At 39.1% G+C, this 20060-nt stretch overlaps 1 protein-coding gene across 4 annotated transcripts in view; it reads right to left on the bottom strand.

The window, feature by feature from the left end:
• SH3PXD2B (SH3 and PX domains 2B) overlaps positions 1-20060 on the bottom strand; it is a 130496-nt gene that overhangs the window by 45145 nt on the left and 65291 nt on the right. For all 4 annotated transcript variants that reach the window (XM_088133677.1, XM_088133678.1, XM_088133675.1 and 1 more), the window contains exon 4: positions 4634-4710. In XM_088133677.1, coding sequence (XP_087989803.1) covers positions 4634-4710 — 77 coding nt within the window. The remainder of the gene's footprint in view (positions 1-4633; positions 4711-20060) is intronic.

Raw genomic sequence — 20060 nt, 5'->3', positions numbered from 1 at the left:
CAAGGCAAACCATTCAACATCACAGTAATCCAAGTCTATGCCCCAACCACTGATGCTGAAGAAGCTGAAGTTGACCAGTTCTGTGAAGACCTACAACATCTTCTAGAACTAGCACCAAAAAAAGATGTCCTTTTCATCATAGGGGATTGGAATGCTAAAGTAGGAAGTCAAGGAGTAATCGGAATAACAGGCAAGTTTGGCCTTGGAGTACAAAATGAAGCGGGGCAAAGGCTAATAGAGTTCTGTCGAGAGAACAAGCTAGTCATAGCAAACACTCTTTTCCAACAACACAAGAGACGACTCTACACATGGACATCACCAGATGGTCAATACCGAAACCAGATTGATTATATACTTTGCAGCCAAAGATGGAGAAGCTCTATACAGACAGCATGAACAAGACCAGGAGCTGACTGTGGCTCAGATCATGAGCTGCTTACTGCAAAATTTAGGCTTAAATTGAAGAACGTAGGGAAAACCACTAGACCTCTCAGGTATGATTTAGATCATATTTCTTGTGAGTACACAGTGAAGGTGATGAATAGATTTAGAGGATTAGATTTGGTGGACAGAGTGCCTGAAGAACTATGGACGGAGGTCCGTAACATTGTACAGGAGGCAGCAACTAAAACCATCCCAAAGAAAAAGAAATGCAAGAAAGCAAAATGGCTGTGTGATGAGGCTTTACAAATAGCTGTGGAAAGAAGGAATGCGAAAAGCAAGGGTGAAAGGGAAAGATATAAGCAACTGAATGCAGATTTCCAGAGAATAGCAAGGAGAGATAAGAAGGCCTTCTTAAATGAACAATGCAAAGAAATCGAGGAAGACAATAGAATGAGGAAGACTAGAGATCTCTTCAAGAAAATTGGAGATATGAAAGGAACGTTTAGTGCAAAGATGGGCATGATAAAGGACAAAAAAGGCAGGGACCTAACAGAAGCAGAAGAGATTAAGAAGAGGTGGCAAGAATACACAGAAGAACTATACAAGAAAGATCTTAATGTCCCTGATGTCCATGCTGGTGTGGTCACTGACCTTGAGCCAGACATCCTAGAGAGTGAAGTCAAGTGGGCCTTAGGAAGCATTACTAACAACAAAGCTAGCGGAGATGACAGTATTCCAGCTGAGTTATTTAAAATACTAAAAGATGATGCTGTTAAAGTGCTGCACTCAATATGCCAGCAGGTTTGGAAAATGCAACAGTGGCCACGGGATTGGAAAAGGTCAGCTTACTTTCCAATTCCAAAGAAGAGCAATGCCAAAGAATGCTCAAACTATCGCACAATTGCACTCATTTCACATGCTAGAAAGGTTATGCTCAAAATCCTACAAGCTAGGCTTCAGCAGTATGTGAACCGAGAACTACCGGATGTACAAGCTGGGTTTCGAAGAGGCAGAGGAACTAGAGATCAAATTGCCAACATTCGCTGGATCATGGAGAAAGCACAAGAGTTCCAGAAAAACATCTACTTCTGCTTCATTGACTATGCAAAAGCCTTCGATTGTATGGATCACAACAAATTGTGGCAAATTCTTAAAGAGATGGGGGTACCAGACCATCTTACCTGTCTCCTGAGAAATCTGTACGCAGGCCAAGAAGCAACAGTTAGAACCGTTCACGGAACAACCGATTGGTTCAAAATAGGGAAAGGAGTACGACAAGGCTGTATACTGTCACCCTGCTTATTTAACCTATATGCAGAGTACATCATGAGAAATGCCAGGCTGGAAGAATTACAAGCCGGAATTAAAATTGCAGGGAGAAACATCAACAACCTCAGATATGCAGATGATACCACCCTAATGGCAGAAAGCGAAGAAGAACTAAAGAGCCTCTTGATGAGGGTGAAAGAGGAGAGTGAGAAAGCTGGCTTGAAACTCAACATTAAAAAAACAAAGATCATGGCGTCTGGACCCATCAATTCCTGGCAAATAAAAGGGGTAGAAATGGAAGCAGTAACAGACTTCATTTATTTGGGCTCCAAGATCACCGCAGACGGAGACTGCAGCCATGAAATTCAAAGACGCTTGCTCCTTGGGAGGAAAGCTATGGCAAGCCTAGATAGCATATTAAAAAGCAGAGACGTCACCTTGCCGACAAAGATCCGCATAGTCAAAGCTATGGTTTTTCCAGTAGTAATGTATGCCTGTGAGAGCTGGACCATAAAGAAGGCTGAGCGCCGAAGAATTGATGCCTTTGAACTGTGGTGCTGGAGAAGACTCTTAAGAGTCCCCTGGACTGCTAGGAGGTCAAACCAGTCAATCTTAAAGGAAATCAACCCTGATTGCTCATTGGAAGGATTGATAATGAAGCTCAAGCTCAGATACTTTGGTCACCTAATGCGAAGAGAGAACTCCTTGGAAAAGACCCTGATGCTGGGAAAGATTGAAGGCAAAAGGAGAAGAGGATGGCAGAGAATGAGATGGTTAGATAGCATCACTGAAGCAATGAGCATGAAACTGAGCAAACTCAGGGAGGCAGTGAAGGACAGGAAGGGCTGGCACAATATGGTTCATGGGGTCAAGAAGAGTCGGACACGACTTAACGACTGAACAACAACAACAACTCTTCTTTTGGGATCCAGCCCTCTTTTCATGTCCTAAATGTGTCCTTTTTTGTTTCCAGATTTTTGCTAAGCCTTTGCATCGCCACAGTGGCTGCTTCTGCTGTTCTCCATTTTTTCCTCATTGGAATTGTTTGCAACTGTGCATTTTGTATCTCCTTCTTCAGGAAATCCCATCCATCTTGAGCTCCTTTGCTCATCAGTTTTCTTGCCATGCAATTGTAATGATCATTTCTCTGATTTTATTAAAATCTGCTTTTTTTTTTCCAAGTTCAAAATATATGCCAACTACACTCAGTTTTTTTTACCACTGGAAGACCTGAAAGATCAGGTTAGGGACAGATTGTTATGGAGAAAATCTATCTGTGTGGTCACTAAAAGCTGACACTGACTTGATGGCACATAATCAATCAACCCTTTTTTGCTTCATCCCACTTTGGAGTTGTATACAATGGAAGTTCACCACCTGAAGTGAGGACCAGATTTACTTTGCCGGATCTTTTTAAAGGACTGAACAGAAGAGAAATACATACAGCTGAAACTTTAAAGAAACTGGATTATATTTTGGAGCTCTTAGTACCTATGCCAGGCACTTATTCAAGATCTCAGACAAATGATGTACCTTTTTACCCCTATAACTTGTCTTTTTATGAAACAGATATTGTAATAAGCTAGATAGATACACACACACATCTGTGCACACCCCCAGCAATAATTTTAGAGTAGACTTAATCAAAATTCCAAATGTGTCCATGAGCCAAATAGATTTGGGACCCCTTTAACTGAGCAGTAAATATAATATAAAGGCTATTATTTGAAGGAGATAATTTGAATTACTTTTAGCTGTAGGAAAATAGGACAATCTAATAAAAGTACCTTCTCTCCAGATGAGAAGGAAAGTTGCTTTCATCTTTCAGCTAAGATATATGGAGGAATAAGTTTGATTATAACTGATCAAGTAATAAATGAAGCCAAATTAGAGCAATACATGGGATGCGGCAGCACAGGGGCTTAATGATGCTGGAGCTTGCCAGCCTGAAATGGTCGGCACTCTAGTGGTTCGAGCCTGCTCCGCGTGACTGGGTGAGCTCCCGTCGCTCGTCCCAGCTTCTGCCAACCTAGCAGTTCGAAAGCAATTCCATCTGCAAGTAGATAAATAGGTACTCCCATTTCGGTGGGAGGAACTGGTGGCGCCTGCACGGGGAAGCTGGAACCGGTGCTGGACCTGATCTGCGAAAAGAACAAATGCCAGACGCTGGACACGACTAATGCGATGGGTGAAAAGATCATCAGTGGAAGAAAGCCTGGATGAGCTGACTCCCTCGCGACCGATGCTGGCCACAATAGAATAGGGTTGCACTGTAGTTGTATTAGAATAGGTGTAGTTGTAATTGTAATGGTTAAGGTGTACTTCGTGAGCCGCCCAGAGTTCCCCACTGGGGGAGACGGGCGGAGATAAATCCGAAATGTAATGTAATGTAATATTAGCTTGGCGTGAAGAGGATCATTATGTCATCTATTTACCAACATGGATCTAATGACAATCTATTCACCATAATTCAGCATTTAATAGTGAATTTCAAGCACCCCCAGAGTCTAATGATAATATATTAATAATAAATCAGTATTTCCATAATGCATTACAAATGTCCAAAGGATCCAATGACAGTAAATACATAATTATTCAGCATTTACATAGAAATTCTATAAAACTTCAGTATTCCTGAAATAAACAAATATAACTGCTTGACTAATCTCTATAGTAACTGAAATTGCTGGCAATTTAGTTATCTAGATACTTTGGAGTTCTGGGAAATACAAGTAGCAGTTGGATTTTGGGGGTGAAAGCAGATTTCTTCCTCACCCCCTCCATTCCAAGTCTTTTTAAAATAACCTTCTAATACTTGGTACTACTTTCTGAATATACACAACAGCTGAATGAACAGCAGTGCAATTCCAGGTCACATGAAAATGCATTAATATGGACCACCAATGGTGATTATGTATAATAAGGAGCCATATGTTGAAAGTGGTGCCCTGGTCAAAACTAATAAGAAAATATCCATTACCTTACAGTACTCATCAATGGGTATAAGACGCTTAATAGCAACATCACGGATGTGGCTTCGGCGGAAGAGGATTTTGCCTATGATAAATAAGATAAAGAAAGAACAAAGTTATTAGTTGTTTTTATTAGAAACTCACTCTTCTGAATACTTTGAGGTGACAGTAATCCCTAGTCAAATGCGTATGTACAGGTAGTCCTTGCTTAACGACCACAATAGGGACTGGAAAATTGGTAGTTAAGCAGGGCAGTTGTTAAGCAAGTCACCATGTGTCTGGACCTGATTTTACGACCATTTTTACAACAGTCGTAAAGTGAATCACCATGGTTGTTAAGCTAATTGCGTGGTCGTTAAGCATATCCAGCTTCCCCAATGAATGTTTTTTGCTAGAAACTGGCAAAAAAGGTAACAAATCATGATCACATGACTGCAGGATGCTGCAACCAGTTGTAAATGCGAGCCGGTTGCTAAGTGCCCAAATTGTGATCATGTGACTGTGGCGGTGGTGTGATGGTTTGCGACAGTCATAAGTGCGAGTACAGGTTGTAAAGCACTTTTTCTGAGGCCATTGTAACTTCAAACCATTATTAAACGAACTGTTGTTAAGCGAGGCCTACCTATATATACTTTTCAGTGTAATCAAATAAAAGTGGCCATTTCCAATCTAGTGCCATTGGAATTGAAACTCAACACACTGGCAAGGCACCAGACTGGGAAAAGGCAGAAGGGCATTCGCATATAAATATTGAACTATACACTTGTTTTATTCATATCTATGATAACTGAAAGTTTTAGAGACTTGGGTGTTCTGAGAAAAATAAGCAGCCAGTTGGATTGCGGGGGGCGGGTGAAAACTGAAGATTTTTCCCTCCATTGCAAGTTCTTTCCAAAGTAGCCCTCTGGGAAAACTACTAGGCAATCCTTTCTGATGTACGCAATAGCAAAAGGACACAGAGGACAGTACACCAAATGCTCGACTGCATGCCCCCAAATAACATGGAACTAACCAGTGAAAAGCAAAATATTGTTTTCACCTATTTGTCAATATACTGAAATGGAAATAGAACCATCATAAGTGCATTGCAAATACACACAGGTATCTGAGAGAACTTTATGGTGCTCTTAAACTAGTCTTCCCCAATATGATGCTCTCTAGATGGATTAGACCTCCTAGCCAGTCATCAGTAATTCTAAGAACCAAAGGAGGGCATCAGAGCAGGAAAATATGATTTAAACCAAGCCAACAGATGCTAATAGAATAAAATTAGCAGACACATATGCCCATTAGGAAAAATGATACATAATTCATTTATTTATGTACAATATTTTTTATACTTCCCACTCCAAGGATTCCAGGGCTGTACAATAAAATGTTAACTTTAAAGTGTTATCCCATAAAATAGCAACGCTTCGTATATAAAAACAACATTAAACCATACCTAAAAGTAATTAAAATGCCAAATAGTCCTTTGCAAATTATAGCAGCTTCATGCCCAACTTGAAAACAAATCTCTTCCTCCCAACTTTTTTTTTTTTGCATGTTTCAAGTAGGATTGTTATTAAAAAGCTAATAATATTGGTATATATAATTGGTTTAAAAATCCAGGCTGATAGGAATGATTAAACCCAAGCATTTATGCAAGAGACATAACAGAAGGAAATAATATTTCCAGCTATTTTTTTTAAGGACACAATTATACAAGATGCATAATTTCATATCATTTCTCCCAGAGGCAAGAAGAAAACTCACAAAAACTGATTGCGAGGCTGCAAAAGGAATATGGATTTTTATTTTAGATTACTTCAACTGTATTCTACTAGAATTTTATTTGCAACAAATACAAAAACAGGAAACAGATTCATTCATTTATTGAAATATTTGATGCTACCAAATCCTTTTACTGGTTAATTCTATGTGGAGGTGAAACTTTGAAATACAAAAGAATGCACAGCAAAGGGAGCTGTTGTATTTGCATTGACAGCTGAAGGGCCTTGTTTTTTTTTAAAGCAAAGTTTTAAAATGTTTAAAATACTTCATATAAAATAATTTGAAGTGCTGTTTAGAACACGGAAAGATTTGGCTTTTGCTTATGGCTTTAATTCTTTAATTTGCTTTTGCTTTTTTGTTTTTGCCTTTCCCTTTTATTTGTCTATCAAAGTTATATGGTGGCCTGTCACTATGCAGAACCAAATCTTGATTTGATTTGACAGAGGAGTCTGTTTTCAAAGATATGACCTAGCAGAAGACACTCACATTTTTGGCAGCTGGCAATCCTTGTAGTCATCTTCAACCTGTTTGCTTACTTGTTTGCTTGTTTATCACATTTATATGGCTGCCCATGTCACAAATGTGAATCTAGGCAGCGTAAATTAAAACCAGCCAACTAAAACATTCTTTAAAAAATGTTAAAAACTATTTGACGGAAATAGAAACAAGAACATGGGAGAACATGTCAGAGTCTTATACATAATACAACCAACATGCAGGGTCCCTGTTACCAGGGGATCCCCAGGCCTGTTGCAAAAAACACATTTGAAGAGACTTCTGGGATCAGGGCCAATCTCACCCGGGGGGGGGGGCGATGTTCCAGACAGTGGGTGCCATGGGTGCCATGGCAAAAGAGGCTCATCTCCTAGGCCCCATCAGGTGGAATTCCTTAGCAGGCAGGACCCACAATATGCCTGTCCTGCTGGACTTGATGGGAGAGGTAGATGTAATGGGGAAAAGGCAGTCCTTCAGATAACCTGGCCCATGCCATGTAGGGTTTTAAAGGTCAAAAGCGGCACCGTGAAGTCCCAACATTATCTGTAAGGCACTAGATTTGTTCCCTGAGGAAACAAATGTGGGCATTTAGATCTAACTGCCATCATGTCAAAAATGATTTTAAAGGATTCCCCCCAGGAGAAACTTTAAGATGTTTCTCCTCTTCTCCTACATGGAACAAATTTAAATGTCATGGAAAGGTGGGAAGCTCTGCTTTATATAATTGACCAGAATTGAATTCAAACTCTTTAAAAATCACCTTTATAAATTTAAATGTTTCTGAATAGTTTGATGAGTAAATTGTTTAATAGCAACTTGGTTTTCCAATCAGTTGCTTTAGAACAGTTTAGCTTATATTTAGAAGTCCAAAAGCATCTAGGTTGGCTTATCAGAGATTCACAGCCAGCAGAATTAAATTAAAATTTATAACCCATATCTTCTTATTGATGTACCCATAAACCATTCAGGCAATCAAAGTAAATGGCCAGTTAATCTTGCTTGCCATTTGCACAAGCAATCACAGTAATGCACACTCATTTCTCCACTGTATTCATGAACGTTAGGGCTATTTCTTCTATTCCATAGGTGCTGCTTTCTTTCAAATTCATATTATTTTTAAGGCAGCAGGCAATAATATAAAAGCACAAGGGCTCTTTAAGAACTTACAGAAAGCAGAATACAGCTGTCATATTTTTAGCTGATGGCAGACATGCTGGTGCTGCTTCCTTTATCAATTTACCTGATTGTCTGCCAAACAACACAAGTACCAAATGTATCAGTGCTGTAGTCAAAAAAGTTTTATTTCCTTTAAAGGACAGTATGTTCAGGTGTTTCTAAGACTGCTCTAGAAATACAAACACTTTCAATTTCCAATAAACTTCAAAGATGCTGCAGTGTTAATCTCTGATGCACCTCTTGATCAGTTCATGCATATATAAAGCAGGGATAAAATATTTCATATTTTGACTTGACAAATGAAGGCACAGGGCAGAGTTGGTAGGAAGCCAAAAAGCCAGTCAACAATAGAAGATGTTTTCTTCTTGATTCTTGGAAAGAAGAACTATGTGATTATCATAAATGTAGACCTGCTTTCTTTGCAGTCTAGAGAAGAACCAACAAAATGTTTTTTAAAATATACAATGACAGCATACCTTACCCTTAAGGTTTAGGGAAATTTACTTTTTAAAAAAATTAGTGACTTATCCCCAAGGTTATTTTCCTCTTACTTGAACATGAACCAGTGATTTACTTTAATTATTTTATTGTGCATACTCAGAATAGCTTTCTGTAGATGGAAATAGTAAGAAGCGAATTTGAAAAAGACTAGAACCTTCCAGCTCTTTATGCACATTCTTAGAATTCTGAACAGACACTAGCTTTTAAAAAAAGCTAATGAGTATCTACACAACACCTTTTTACATTCAGTAGAACGTCCAAGAAGAAAGCAGCGCAGTGCCCAGATCAACATTTGGGGCAGCCTTCTGCAACCTGGTGGGACTATGATGACTTAACCACTTCAGTCTTGAGAGAAAGAAACAGGGATAAGGAAGGTATATAACATTAATTCTTCCACTCAACCATTTATATTATGTCTTCTCTTACCTATTTTATATAACAAACTGCTTAGGAAGCTACATTGGTTCAACAGGCTATTTCTAAATAGCTGAGGACAGGGATAGGCTAGAGGAGTGAATGGTGGAAGGCTTTTAAAGACCCAGAAAGATACTCATTCCAATTACAAAATGAAATAATATACAACCTTCTGAAGCATTCTTCACAGGCACAACTACTTACAAATTGCAATACAGGCCCTCCCCAACACACTAGCATCAAACTATCATTTTGAAAAGGCCCAAGTTTAGCTGACTGAATCAGAGAACTGAATTAATATGTCTTTCAGCTAGATAGTAGATATTCTAGGCTCTGAGAATAGAAAACTGTAATTAAAAAAAAATCTGCTAGCAACTCTTCAACATTTCTATACTAAAAGAATTTCCAAGTAAAAGCTGGTAAACCACTGATTATATGCAACCATTATATTTGGAGATACTTCACCAAACTTAATTATATCTAGAGGAACTGCAATAAGCTGAAAAACTGAACAATCAGTTTCTGGACATACATACATACATACATACATACATACATACATACATAGGTAAAAACATCACACAAAACTCTAACAGGACTGTATGCAGTTCTAAGGGCACATTCACACACCCTCCTAATGGCAGCTTGAAAATGCCTCACTGTTCCTTAAGGATATGTCCACATAATGCAGCACTTTTCTCCTCCCCAGCTCAGAGCTGAGTTCACCCAACTTTACATTTTTTTCTGATCTGATGTAGAAGCAGCGTTTCCTACCTTCTCCTGACTCAATGTATGTATTAATTTTTTAAAAATCACACAATAGCTGAAGCTGTCCGTGCGATTTACAATAGAGCCTGGCTTTATGCATGATTTGTGAAGCTTTGACAAGAACTCCAACAGGGGGTGGAATTTATCAGCTCCTGTTGGCATCCTGCCACCCCCCACCCCCCCCCCCCGGTCGACTGCTTCTACAGCCATTTTGGTTTATGCTGCTGGACTGATATGACGCCAGGAGAGGAGCAGATCCACCAAGGGGGCTAGAGAAAGCAGTAGACCCCCTGCCAGGCAATTTGCTTTAGAAAGATTCTGGTTTACCATGATAGCAGGCAGGCCAGGACCAGTCCATTTGCTAAAGCAGCATCAAGGCCACTAGACGCAACAGTAGGACAGGATCTCTCTAAAGTGACCTGCCTATCAGGCAGTGCACGTTTTTTCCACCTCATGGGTTTGACAGATCACATTAAGATCACTAGAGGGGTACTTATATGGAATAGTTCTGGCAAATGGCTAAATCCACCACTCTAGCCATCTGTCACAACTTGCCACCCCCTCCTCCAGCCCTAGATCTGTATCAGGGAGAACAATTAGTGGATTATCATTAAGAAAGGAGTCTTACTGCAACTCAGGAGGATATGTTTCTCTTTCGTTTTTATGATTTTAAATAAAAACGATGCTAACATACTCATTTTTAGCATCCCAGAAGAATTTTATGCAAACATATTTATGCTCCTGGGGAATAGCCATCTGAAAAAGGTTAATTGCCACACAGGTTCCAGATACTACTAGCACGGTAGTCACTTCAGTTGCCAGTTTGAGTTGTATTGTCTCCATTCATCCAGTTCCCTATATGAAGTAATGTGTTTCCAAAAATGGACGCACAGTTTACAACACACAACACTATGTTCTGAATGACAAGCCTTTGCTTTTGGAATCCTTGAGCACTATACATGCAGGCAGTGATTCAGCAAGAAAAGGTCCATCTATTTCTTAGTGGAAACCCGGTCTGCATTAAAGTAGTAGCTGTAACTTGAGTACACTGTATGGATATGTAATAATGGGTAACCTGCAGCCTATGGGCTAGAGGAAAGCACCCAGACTCACTTTGGTAGCCCCAAAGTTCCCAAGATCACAGAGCTGAAATTTGTGGCAAACTGCTGATTTTGGGCCCCACAACCTTTCTTGGTTTTTTTCTTTCTCCTTTTCAAATAAATGTTAAAATATGTGTTAAAAGCATGGTCTTTAAACCCATCCTCAAGCCTGGGGTTTGTTTATTCAGGTAAGATCACTGCATCACTGACACAATCCTTGCTCCTTTTTGGGAGTTGGGAGGGACATTGATTTTTCTCCTTCCCTTGTATAGAGAAGAAACTTTTTATCCCTCTGCCCATAGAGGGATTTTGTACCATTGTATTCTCCATCCTCCCCCCCCCCCCCGCTTTACTCCTTTTAAAGTAATTTGCTATTCATCGCTTCTCGAATTACACCTAGACACTCTTGGCCTGTGATTCACTTTTAAACATATGGCCACAATTCCTTTCCAGAAGGAACGGATGGTTGCCAGGAATTGGCAGATATGCCTGACGGCTACAGTTTCAAACAATGCTCAACACATCAGTGGTGGAGCGGCCTCCTGTTAGCATCAAACTAAATGTATAGACCAGGCTTTTTATTTACAATGGACAGAACATCAGACTAAATGCTGCCTAGGGAATCAAGCAGAATCTGCAATCTTTTTGTGGAAATTCAATAAGAATTTACATTTTTGCCACCATATGATGCCAGGACATATCATATGATGCCATTATTTGACAGATCATGTGATATGGTAAATAAATCAAAATGAAATTTGGAAAAACTGTAAAAGACAAAAGTGAAAAACAAAGATCATTCTTTCAGAATAATAAACTTGGCATTCTGCAGTAGACAAGAGACCAAACTACCAGCTTTGGTTAAAGCAAGAGAAAGAGAAATGGAAAAAGATCCATTAGTAAATGGAAAAAGATCCATTAGTAGCACTATTCAGCCACGGGTTGCACAAGATTTAGCAGAAGTCTCTACAACACAGACTTGGTACAACATGAACCATGAGAAGTTGCACAAGACTCTACAGAACTCCTCAAACAAAAACACATTAATGGGTTTTAATAATCTTTTCTCACACAGATATTGTACACTTAGCTAGGCAGATCCCCTCTGCTTATAGCCCGTCACTTATAGATCCAATGCATCAGGCTAAACTGAATATGATAAAGAATTGAGTGCCACATTCTGATTTAGTTTCAGGCATGATCAAATCAATGGTCAACCATGGCAGTTCCGGGCAGCTTTGAGGTTGCCCTGCTAAGGAGTTCACATTCTCCCAGCTTAATCTACTACACAGGACTGTTACTATTGTGAGGATAAAACTGGAGAAGATAGCACAATGTACAAAACCTTGGCTCCTGGGGGGAAAAAAGGAGAGGATAGCAGATAATTAAAAAAATGGATAAACTGTCTGAGCAAACTGGGAATGTAAAGACATGCAACCTGAGGTTTTATAGGAAAGATCATAAATTTCACTGAACTTACTCATGTATACCTTGCTAAACCATTGCTTCCCTGGGGTATTGTTTTTGTAGAAGTTTAACTAAGATCACTGTAATTTTCAAATTTGGGCAAAGCTTTTTTTCCATGCAGCTCTATCTAGCCCTTCCGGGGAAATACTAGTGAGAACATGCTCTAGATTACAATGAATACAAAAAAAATTGGAAGACTCAGCTCTGCTTATAAAAATTGTTTCCTGAGAAATTTGGCAAGACCTATGTACAGTTAATCTGGATTTTTTCCTCTTGTGCATTTCCTCTCCATGCCACCTTCACAGGATGTTGCATGTATATTTCCATATTTAGAAAATTGCACAGCCTTTTCTATACATCAATTTGTGCTGCACATATTGTGTTTTAATCACAGTCTTACCTCTTGCATATTCATCATATTCAATTATGTGCATTCTAGAAACAATAATAAGCTCATTGCTAAAGAAGCAATTTAGGGAAAGAATTACTCCCAGTTTACACTAGACCTATTTCCTAGAATTTAATAAACTCCCCAGAAATATCTAGTTTAGGTCATTATTCCCCAACCTGAGTGTCTTCCTGATGTGCTGAACTTCAACCATTTTAATCCCCTCAGCCATCACCATTTGGCTGATCTGCCAAACCATAATGGCTGGGGAAATTAAAATAATTGAAGTTTGTCTGGAGGACACTCAGGGTGGGGAACAATGATCATACTAAGAGTTTAAAATAGGTGGGGACATCTAGGATGGGGGACACATTAGATTACTGATTTTCCAGGGCTCTAAACCACATGGGAACTATGATGGACAGAAAAGCACCCCCACTTCATATGTTTGCCCTCATAGTTAGAGTTCAAAATTAGGGTGTTCATTCTTCAACTTCTTCCTCTATCTATTCATTAAACCTATAAATAGAATGGCTGAATAGACATACAATGTTGCTGTAAGAGCATATTATGTACTATAAAGTGATCCAGTCTTAACAAAACAATGATCTGTCCAGAAGAAAGAGGCCCAGTTCAATTGTTTAAGTCTCAGTTTTCTAATCTGTGGTTTAAAATTATAATCTTGGCATTACAATCTGGTTTAATGAAAATGCAGTCAGCTATTACAGGTCACTGATGTTTAATGCCTTCTTACTAATCAAAATACTGAACCATCATGGATTACTGTCTTATTCAACAGAAATTAAATCACAGGTTCCCACTTTGTATAGAACAGCTAACACCATTTAATGAATACAGGATCTAGGATGCAAGTACCAAGAACATAAACAGCATAGGGAGAAGCAAGGAGCAAGTCTGCAATCTTAGAAATAGTTTCTTGTAAGTAAACTATAGTTTGGCAATTAAATGACAGATTTTTTTAAAAAAATCTAAAGTTAAGCATGATTTTCTTCCCTGAAGTTAACTCTGCAAGCTTAACTATCTTGTGTATGTCACATAATGTTTACTCAGAGATTTTTTTATACCTAATTAATATCTAACTGTATAATAATAATTTCCTGGACTTTAAAATTTCTACATAGAATCATAAACAATGCGACTAGCAATGTATTGTGGACTTCTAGATCTGCTGATGGTGCCAACTGATGTGAAACATTTTACAGTCATTACAAGAATACTTGTGGATAGGTAGGTAGGTACATGTGTCAAATGTGTGCATGTGCATTTGCAAAAATAGAAAAGAATAGAGTAGTATATGAAATTCAAAGTAACCATAGCAAATATGTTACTGCTTTCTTTTAAAACATAATTTTAAATATTCATTGGACTAAAAATAATATATGCTAAGGCAATTACACATATGGGGGATGCGGTGGCGCAGCGGCTTAATGACGCTGAAAGTTGCCGGCCAGAAATGGTCGACACTTCAGCGGTTCGAGTCCAGCCTTCGCGTTAAACAGGGTGAGCTCCTGTTTCCTCCCCAGTTCCTGTCAACCCAACAGGTCGAAAACTCACGTGAGTAGATAAATGGGTACTCTCACTCTGGTGGGAGGAAAAATGCTGGTGGCGCCTTGCAAAAAGGAGTCAGAAGCAGTTGCTGGTAAGCGCGAAAAACCGCGCGCGCCCGAAAACGGCGCGAAGCAACGGAAACCCCGCCCCCTGCGCTCGCCAGCTGGGCTCTGCTCTAGGAAGGAGGCTCTGGCAAACCACTTCCGAAAAACAATTGCCTTGAAAACTGCAAGGACTCATCCAGTCAGTCACTGCAGGGTCAGCAATGACTGAGCGCAGACAAAAAAAAAATAAAAAATTACACATATAACATGTGTGATGCCTGTTTACTTTCAATTTTCATCCTCATGCTTATAATCTGTCCCAGAAAGGGCATTGTGTTTTTCAAACCTTAAGTACTATCCGTTGCATTTCCCTGAAAAAAAAAATTCTACTGAGTTTTATGAGAAACTCTGAGTTGCTGTAAACTTTTCTCAAATAGGCCATTAAATGGACATCGTTGGTTTAAGCTGTCCTCTCAACTTTGCAATCAGTTTTATACTTACTACTCATGAATCCAACATTCTGGTAATCCTAAAGCTCCCAATCTAGTCAGCTATGTAAGGTATTACCACACAAAGTTCTTCTGCTTCCAAAACTCGATCAGAGGATGCTAATCTGAGTCTAATGACCTGACTGCAACTAACCAGAGACTGGTTAATCAAACTTCCTCCACCTGAATACCCCAGATCTAAGGACTTCACCATTCAGAATTTTCAGCAATGGCTATGCTGTCAAGGCATTCTGGGAGGTGAACTCTATACATGTGAATGAAAGATTCTTTACGAGAAAAAGAAAGCTTTCAATATCAAGTTTAAACAGGCAGTATAGACTGATTCCACTTACACTTCCCTTGTAACAAAACATAGGAGACACTTGTTGAGGCAAACAGAAAAAGAGACAAATTGCATTAAGAATATGCCAACCTCCCCCTGGGCTAGTACGCTCCAAGTACTGTTGTAGTTTAGATTTTTTAAATTCACATTTGTAGATGAATGCAGAGGATATAGAGAAGAAAAGAATGAGGGAAGTTTGCAGATTGTTTTTCTATAGGATTTAGAATTTTAAGTCAGAAGACCAACATCTGTGTTAACAGTTTCAGGGATAATTCCAAGAGGAAACTAAAAAGTGAAGAGAAAAGTTTATGATTAAAAAAAATCTTAAAAATTCATAAGCAGGACTATCTTCTTCAGATAAGAAATATCCAGAACTGCTGATCGACTATTTTGTTTCCTATCAAAGGCCTCAAATCTAAATGTGTTAGAGGTTTGCAAAAAATGCTAGAGGCAGCTGGGTAGACAGAATAACTGGAAACATTTTTCCGACGTCAGGAACCGCAAACGTATAATATTACCAAGGAGGGCTTCCCAGAAAGCAGCATGTTTGAATTATAAAGCAAGAGCCAAATTCCCACACTGGTACTGAAATTCAAGGGTTAGTATGGTATTATTAAAAGAGAAGAGAAGAATAGGAAGGGTGATTTCTGGAAAAAGTTGGAATACAAACAGGCCTAGGTTCTCTATAATAAAACCTACACTTTATCTCCCCCAAAATACATATACAAACACACATATACGTCCAAACGCAAATGCTATTCCCTTTCCTAAACATTTTATTTAGAAAGAGTCATAAGTGACAGCTGATACAGAAAACTGTCCACAAGCTTCCTTTCCTGAATTTTCCAGCCATTTGGGGTTTGAAAGAAAATAGCTTGTTCCATGGATAAGCAAGGGAAGATTCAAGGGACTGCAGGCCCACATCATTCTGCCCCTGCAAAAGTGCCAAAGCACAGAATGTCTGATTATTTCCAACCATTTAAAAATCTCAGCTTGTAAAAGCTTTACTTGGCCAGGAAAGATCTCCCAGGGGTACAAAGGAAGTCTTAGCCAGCGAAGCTGGTAACGCTTCTTCAAGTCCAACATTTCAGCCAGAGGTTCTGATTGAACGTTAGGCAAAGTTTCCTAATAGTATAAGCAGTTTGATTGATTCCTGAGGGATGCGTTCAGGCAATTGCCAGACACCAGCTTTCAGGAATGCTTCAAACTGGATTTCTTAAATGAAGGAAGGGGCTGAATTGGCCCGTTGCACTGCTAGGATTCTATAAGGAATCAGGGACCTGTAAGGTGAATTCCTCATTTGTGATGGTTTTTATGAGACTTCCAAAACTCTGCCGTGAACCCAGGTTGGGAGAGCATCCACTTTACCTCTGCTTTCCATTGTAAAATAATTCCACAAAAAGAAAAACTTCCAGGGTTCCCAAAAGGAAAGAAGGCACTGAGCAAGCAAAATGTACTACTGCCATAACCTTTTTGGAAGCAAATTTTCCTCAGCTTCCCAAAAATAGGTTACAACGCTTCAGAAACAGAATATACTCAAACTGTCATTTCTATTTGTTCAAATTGGAGATGCTGGCAAGCTGGGCCTGATGTTATACCTCTCCCATTTCATTCTGCTGGCATAGAAAACTGCCCAGCAAACTCTTTTTCTCTGCACTTGTGCCAGACTGAGTCTTGCTTTGCTGATACCGCAGTCCAGGGAACAGCTGGAACCAGAACGCAACCCTTGGAAGTACAGTAACCCTGATGGTTGCTAAGTTGCAATTATGCCCATACCTGAGGAAAGGCCCAGTTGCAGAATGGAATATTTTAATGGGAACAATTAAACAGCCAAAAGAGAACCATATTCAAACAGCATAAGCATATTTGGAAGTCTGGGATACTTTACTGAGGCAATAGAGGGGGTTGGAGCAAAATATCCATTTGGAATTTGGGGTGCTCAGCTGCCTGACAAAATCCAAATTTTACAGCCACCCTTCCCAGGTTTGGTTCCTCCAAATATATAACTTCTTTCAGTCTCAATCAAAAGAGACAATGATTCAGAACAAGCATATTTGTAACTCTAATAGAGAAACATAGGATTAGAAGGTGACATATAGGCCATGGAGTCCATCCCCCTATTCAGTACAGAAATCCAAATTAAACTACCCTACAGAGCTGTCTACAGTTGACTTGTAAACATCCAGCAGATACAAGCCAAACACTGGTTTCACGGATGAATTATTCTTACTGTTAGAAGCTTTATCTAACAGCCAGTCAGAGTCTGCCATCTGGTATTTAAATCTATTATTCCATGTTGTATACTCTCAAATAAAAGAGAACAGGTCTCCGTTCTTTTCTGTGTGACGTTCGTTTAGATGTTTGGGAATCCCACCTACCCTCATTCTTTTATTCTCTTCTCAACGGTAAATGTCCCCATTTCCTTCAATCTCTCTACATAGGATTTAGCTTCCAGAATCCAAATTATCCTCATTGCCCTTCGCTGAACTTGCTTCAGTTCCTCTGAATCCTTCTTAATGTGTGGTGCCCAGCAATAGGCATAATATTTGAGAAAGGGTCTGACTGCCACAGTATAAAGCGAAAGCATTCTTTCTGATGATTTGGAAACTATTCCGCTGTTGCTGTTGCAGCCAAATGACACTGGTGACTCATATCAGTCTGCAGTCAACTACAGTTCCAAGATCTTTCACAAGTACCATTACCATCTTATTCCTGTGCATTTGATTTCGTTTCCTAAGTGAAGAATTTCATGTTTGTTTCTGTTAATTCTGTTATTTTCAGCCCACTCCTCTAACCTACCAAGATCATTTAAAAGTCTGTTTCTGCCTTCTACCTATTCCACTTAATTTTGTGTTATCTGCAAAACTTCCACTCCAGTTGCTCATTAAGGCCATTAATAAAAGAACCAGGGCTCCTAACTGACCTACCTCAAACGTACTGAGGAATAATCAATAGCCATATCCTGAATACAATTTTAGAACCAGCTATGTATCCATTTAATTGTCATGCCATCCAGCCCACACATTACTAGCTTGCTAATCAGCGTGTCATGGGGTACTTCATCAAAGGCTTTGCTGAACTCAACTTACATTATGTCTAGAGCATTAACACAATCTATTAACAGAATTACTTGATCAAGAAATGAGATATGGTAAGTTTGGAAAAAAATATTCTAGATAAATCCATGCTGATTTTTGGTAATTACAATACTGTTTTCAGGGTGCTTAAAGGATGACCTCTTTATCATTTAGTCTAGAATCTTCCCAAATATCAGACTGGGCAGACTGACTAATTTGCTGTTCAATGAATTGTCCTTTTTTCCCTTTTCAAAGATAAGGAGACCATCTCCAGGCATCGAGCACTTCCTCAGTTCTCCAGAATTTCTTGAAGATAATATGTAAGAGTTTGGCTGGACCATCATCTAGTTTCTTCAGTATCTAAAGTTGCAGTTCACCTGATCCTAAAGATTTATTCTTTAAAAGTAAAGAGGTATTCCCTGAGCAGGTTTCTAATGAACTTCAGTTCTGCCCCATTTATTCTCCTCTTCATAACTGCATAGTGAAATGCATTGTTTTTGTTGTTTTTGATGGAGAAAACTGTACCAAAATAGGCATTCAGTAGCTCTGCTTTTTCTTTAATAGTTGTTAGCATTTTGCCAATTCACCAAGCAGAACTATATTGATAATTTTCTTTTCTTTTTATTTTGAACATACCCCAAAGTCCAACTTTCACTTCCATAGTGTGTCACAGGGAATACCATGGCTTACACAATTTTGATCTTTGTCTGTACCTACAAAGATCAGAATTGTGCAAGCCATGATATTCCCTGTGACATTCTATGGAAGTGAAAGTTGGACTTTGAAGAAGCAAGATAGGAACAGTATTGACACCTTTGAACTTTGGTGTTGAAGAAGACTCCCAGGAATACTGTGAACAGCCAAGAAAATAAAATGATGGATCACCGAACAAATCAACCCAGAGGTCTCACTCAAGGCACAAATGACCAGGCTCAAATTATCTTACTTCAGACACATTATGCAAAGACCTAGCTCTCTGGAGAAGGCTCTAATGCTGGGAGAGGTGGAAGGAAAGAAGAGAAGAGGATTACCAGCAGCAAGGTGGATAGACTCAGTTACAGTGGCAATGAGTGCACCATTGGAAAACCAGGTTAGGGACAGATTGTCATGGAGAATATCTATCTATGTGGTCGCTAGGAGTCAAAAACAACTTGATGGCGCATAATCAATCAATCAATCAATCAATCAATCTTTTTGCTAATCCCAGCTGATTCTGAATGTTGTCTTGGCACTAGCTCTACAGTTCCAGACTACATGTCTAAACACTTTGTTTCCAATCCTCTTGATATTTCCTATGTGTGGGGTTTTTTTTCTTTTCTTTTTTTTTCAGATCTTCACTAAGCTTTCTGTACAATCACACATCTTCTCCTGCTGTCCTTCACCTTTTTTCTTTTGTTGAAACTGTTTATAATTGGGCTTTTAATACTACCTTTTTAAAGAACTCCCACCTATCTTGAGCTCCTTTTTCCATTAACACCTCCCATGAATCGTAATAGACCCAAGATGGTGTTCTGAAGATTATACAATGTAGAATCAAAAAGGCAACAAACACAAGCAGTGAAGTACTGAAGTGATCTGTTCTGAATATCTAGCTTCACAAGCATCTTAGGAGATACATTCTGTGCTAGCTGGAATTTCTAAGGTATCTTTAAAGGCAGCACCACATGCAATGCATTTTAGTAGTCCCATATCCAAAGCACATGGAATTGTGTTTGTCTAACTGATGCTGGTAATATACAGATTATGCTACTTGTTTTATACAGGAAATGTAAGAGAGTATTTGATCTTTCTAAAAGCATGCAGTCCCAATTAAAATCAGGTCTAAAACAAAA

This window comes from Python bivittatus, unplaced genomic scaffold (genome assembly GCF_059951505.1).
Source record: "Python bivittatus isolate LINGU-HERP-01145 unplaced genomic scaffold, Pbiv_v1 ctg000080_np1212, whole genome shotgun sequence".
Classification (NCBI taxonomy): domain Eukaryota; kingdom Metazoa; phylum Chordata; class Lepidosauria; order Squamata; family Pythonidae; genus Python; species Python bivittatus.
This window is presented reverse-complemented; position numbering and strand designations above follow the sequence as displayed.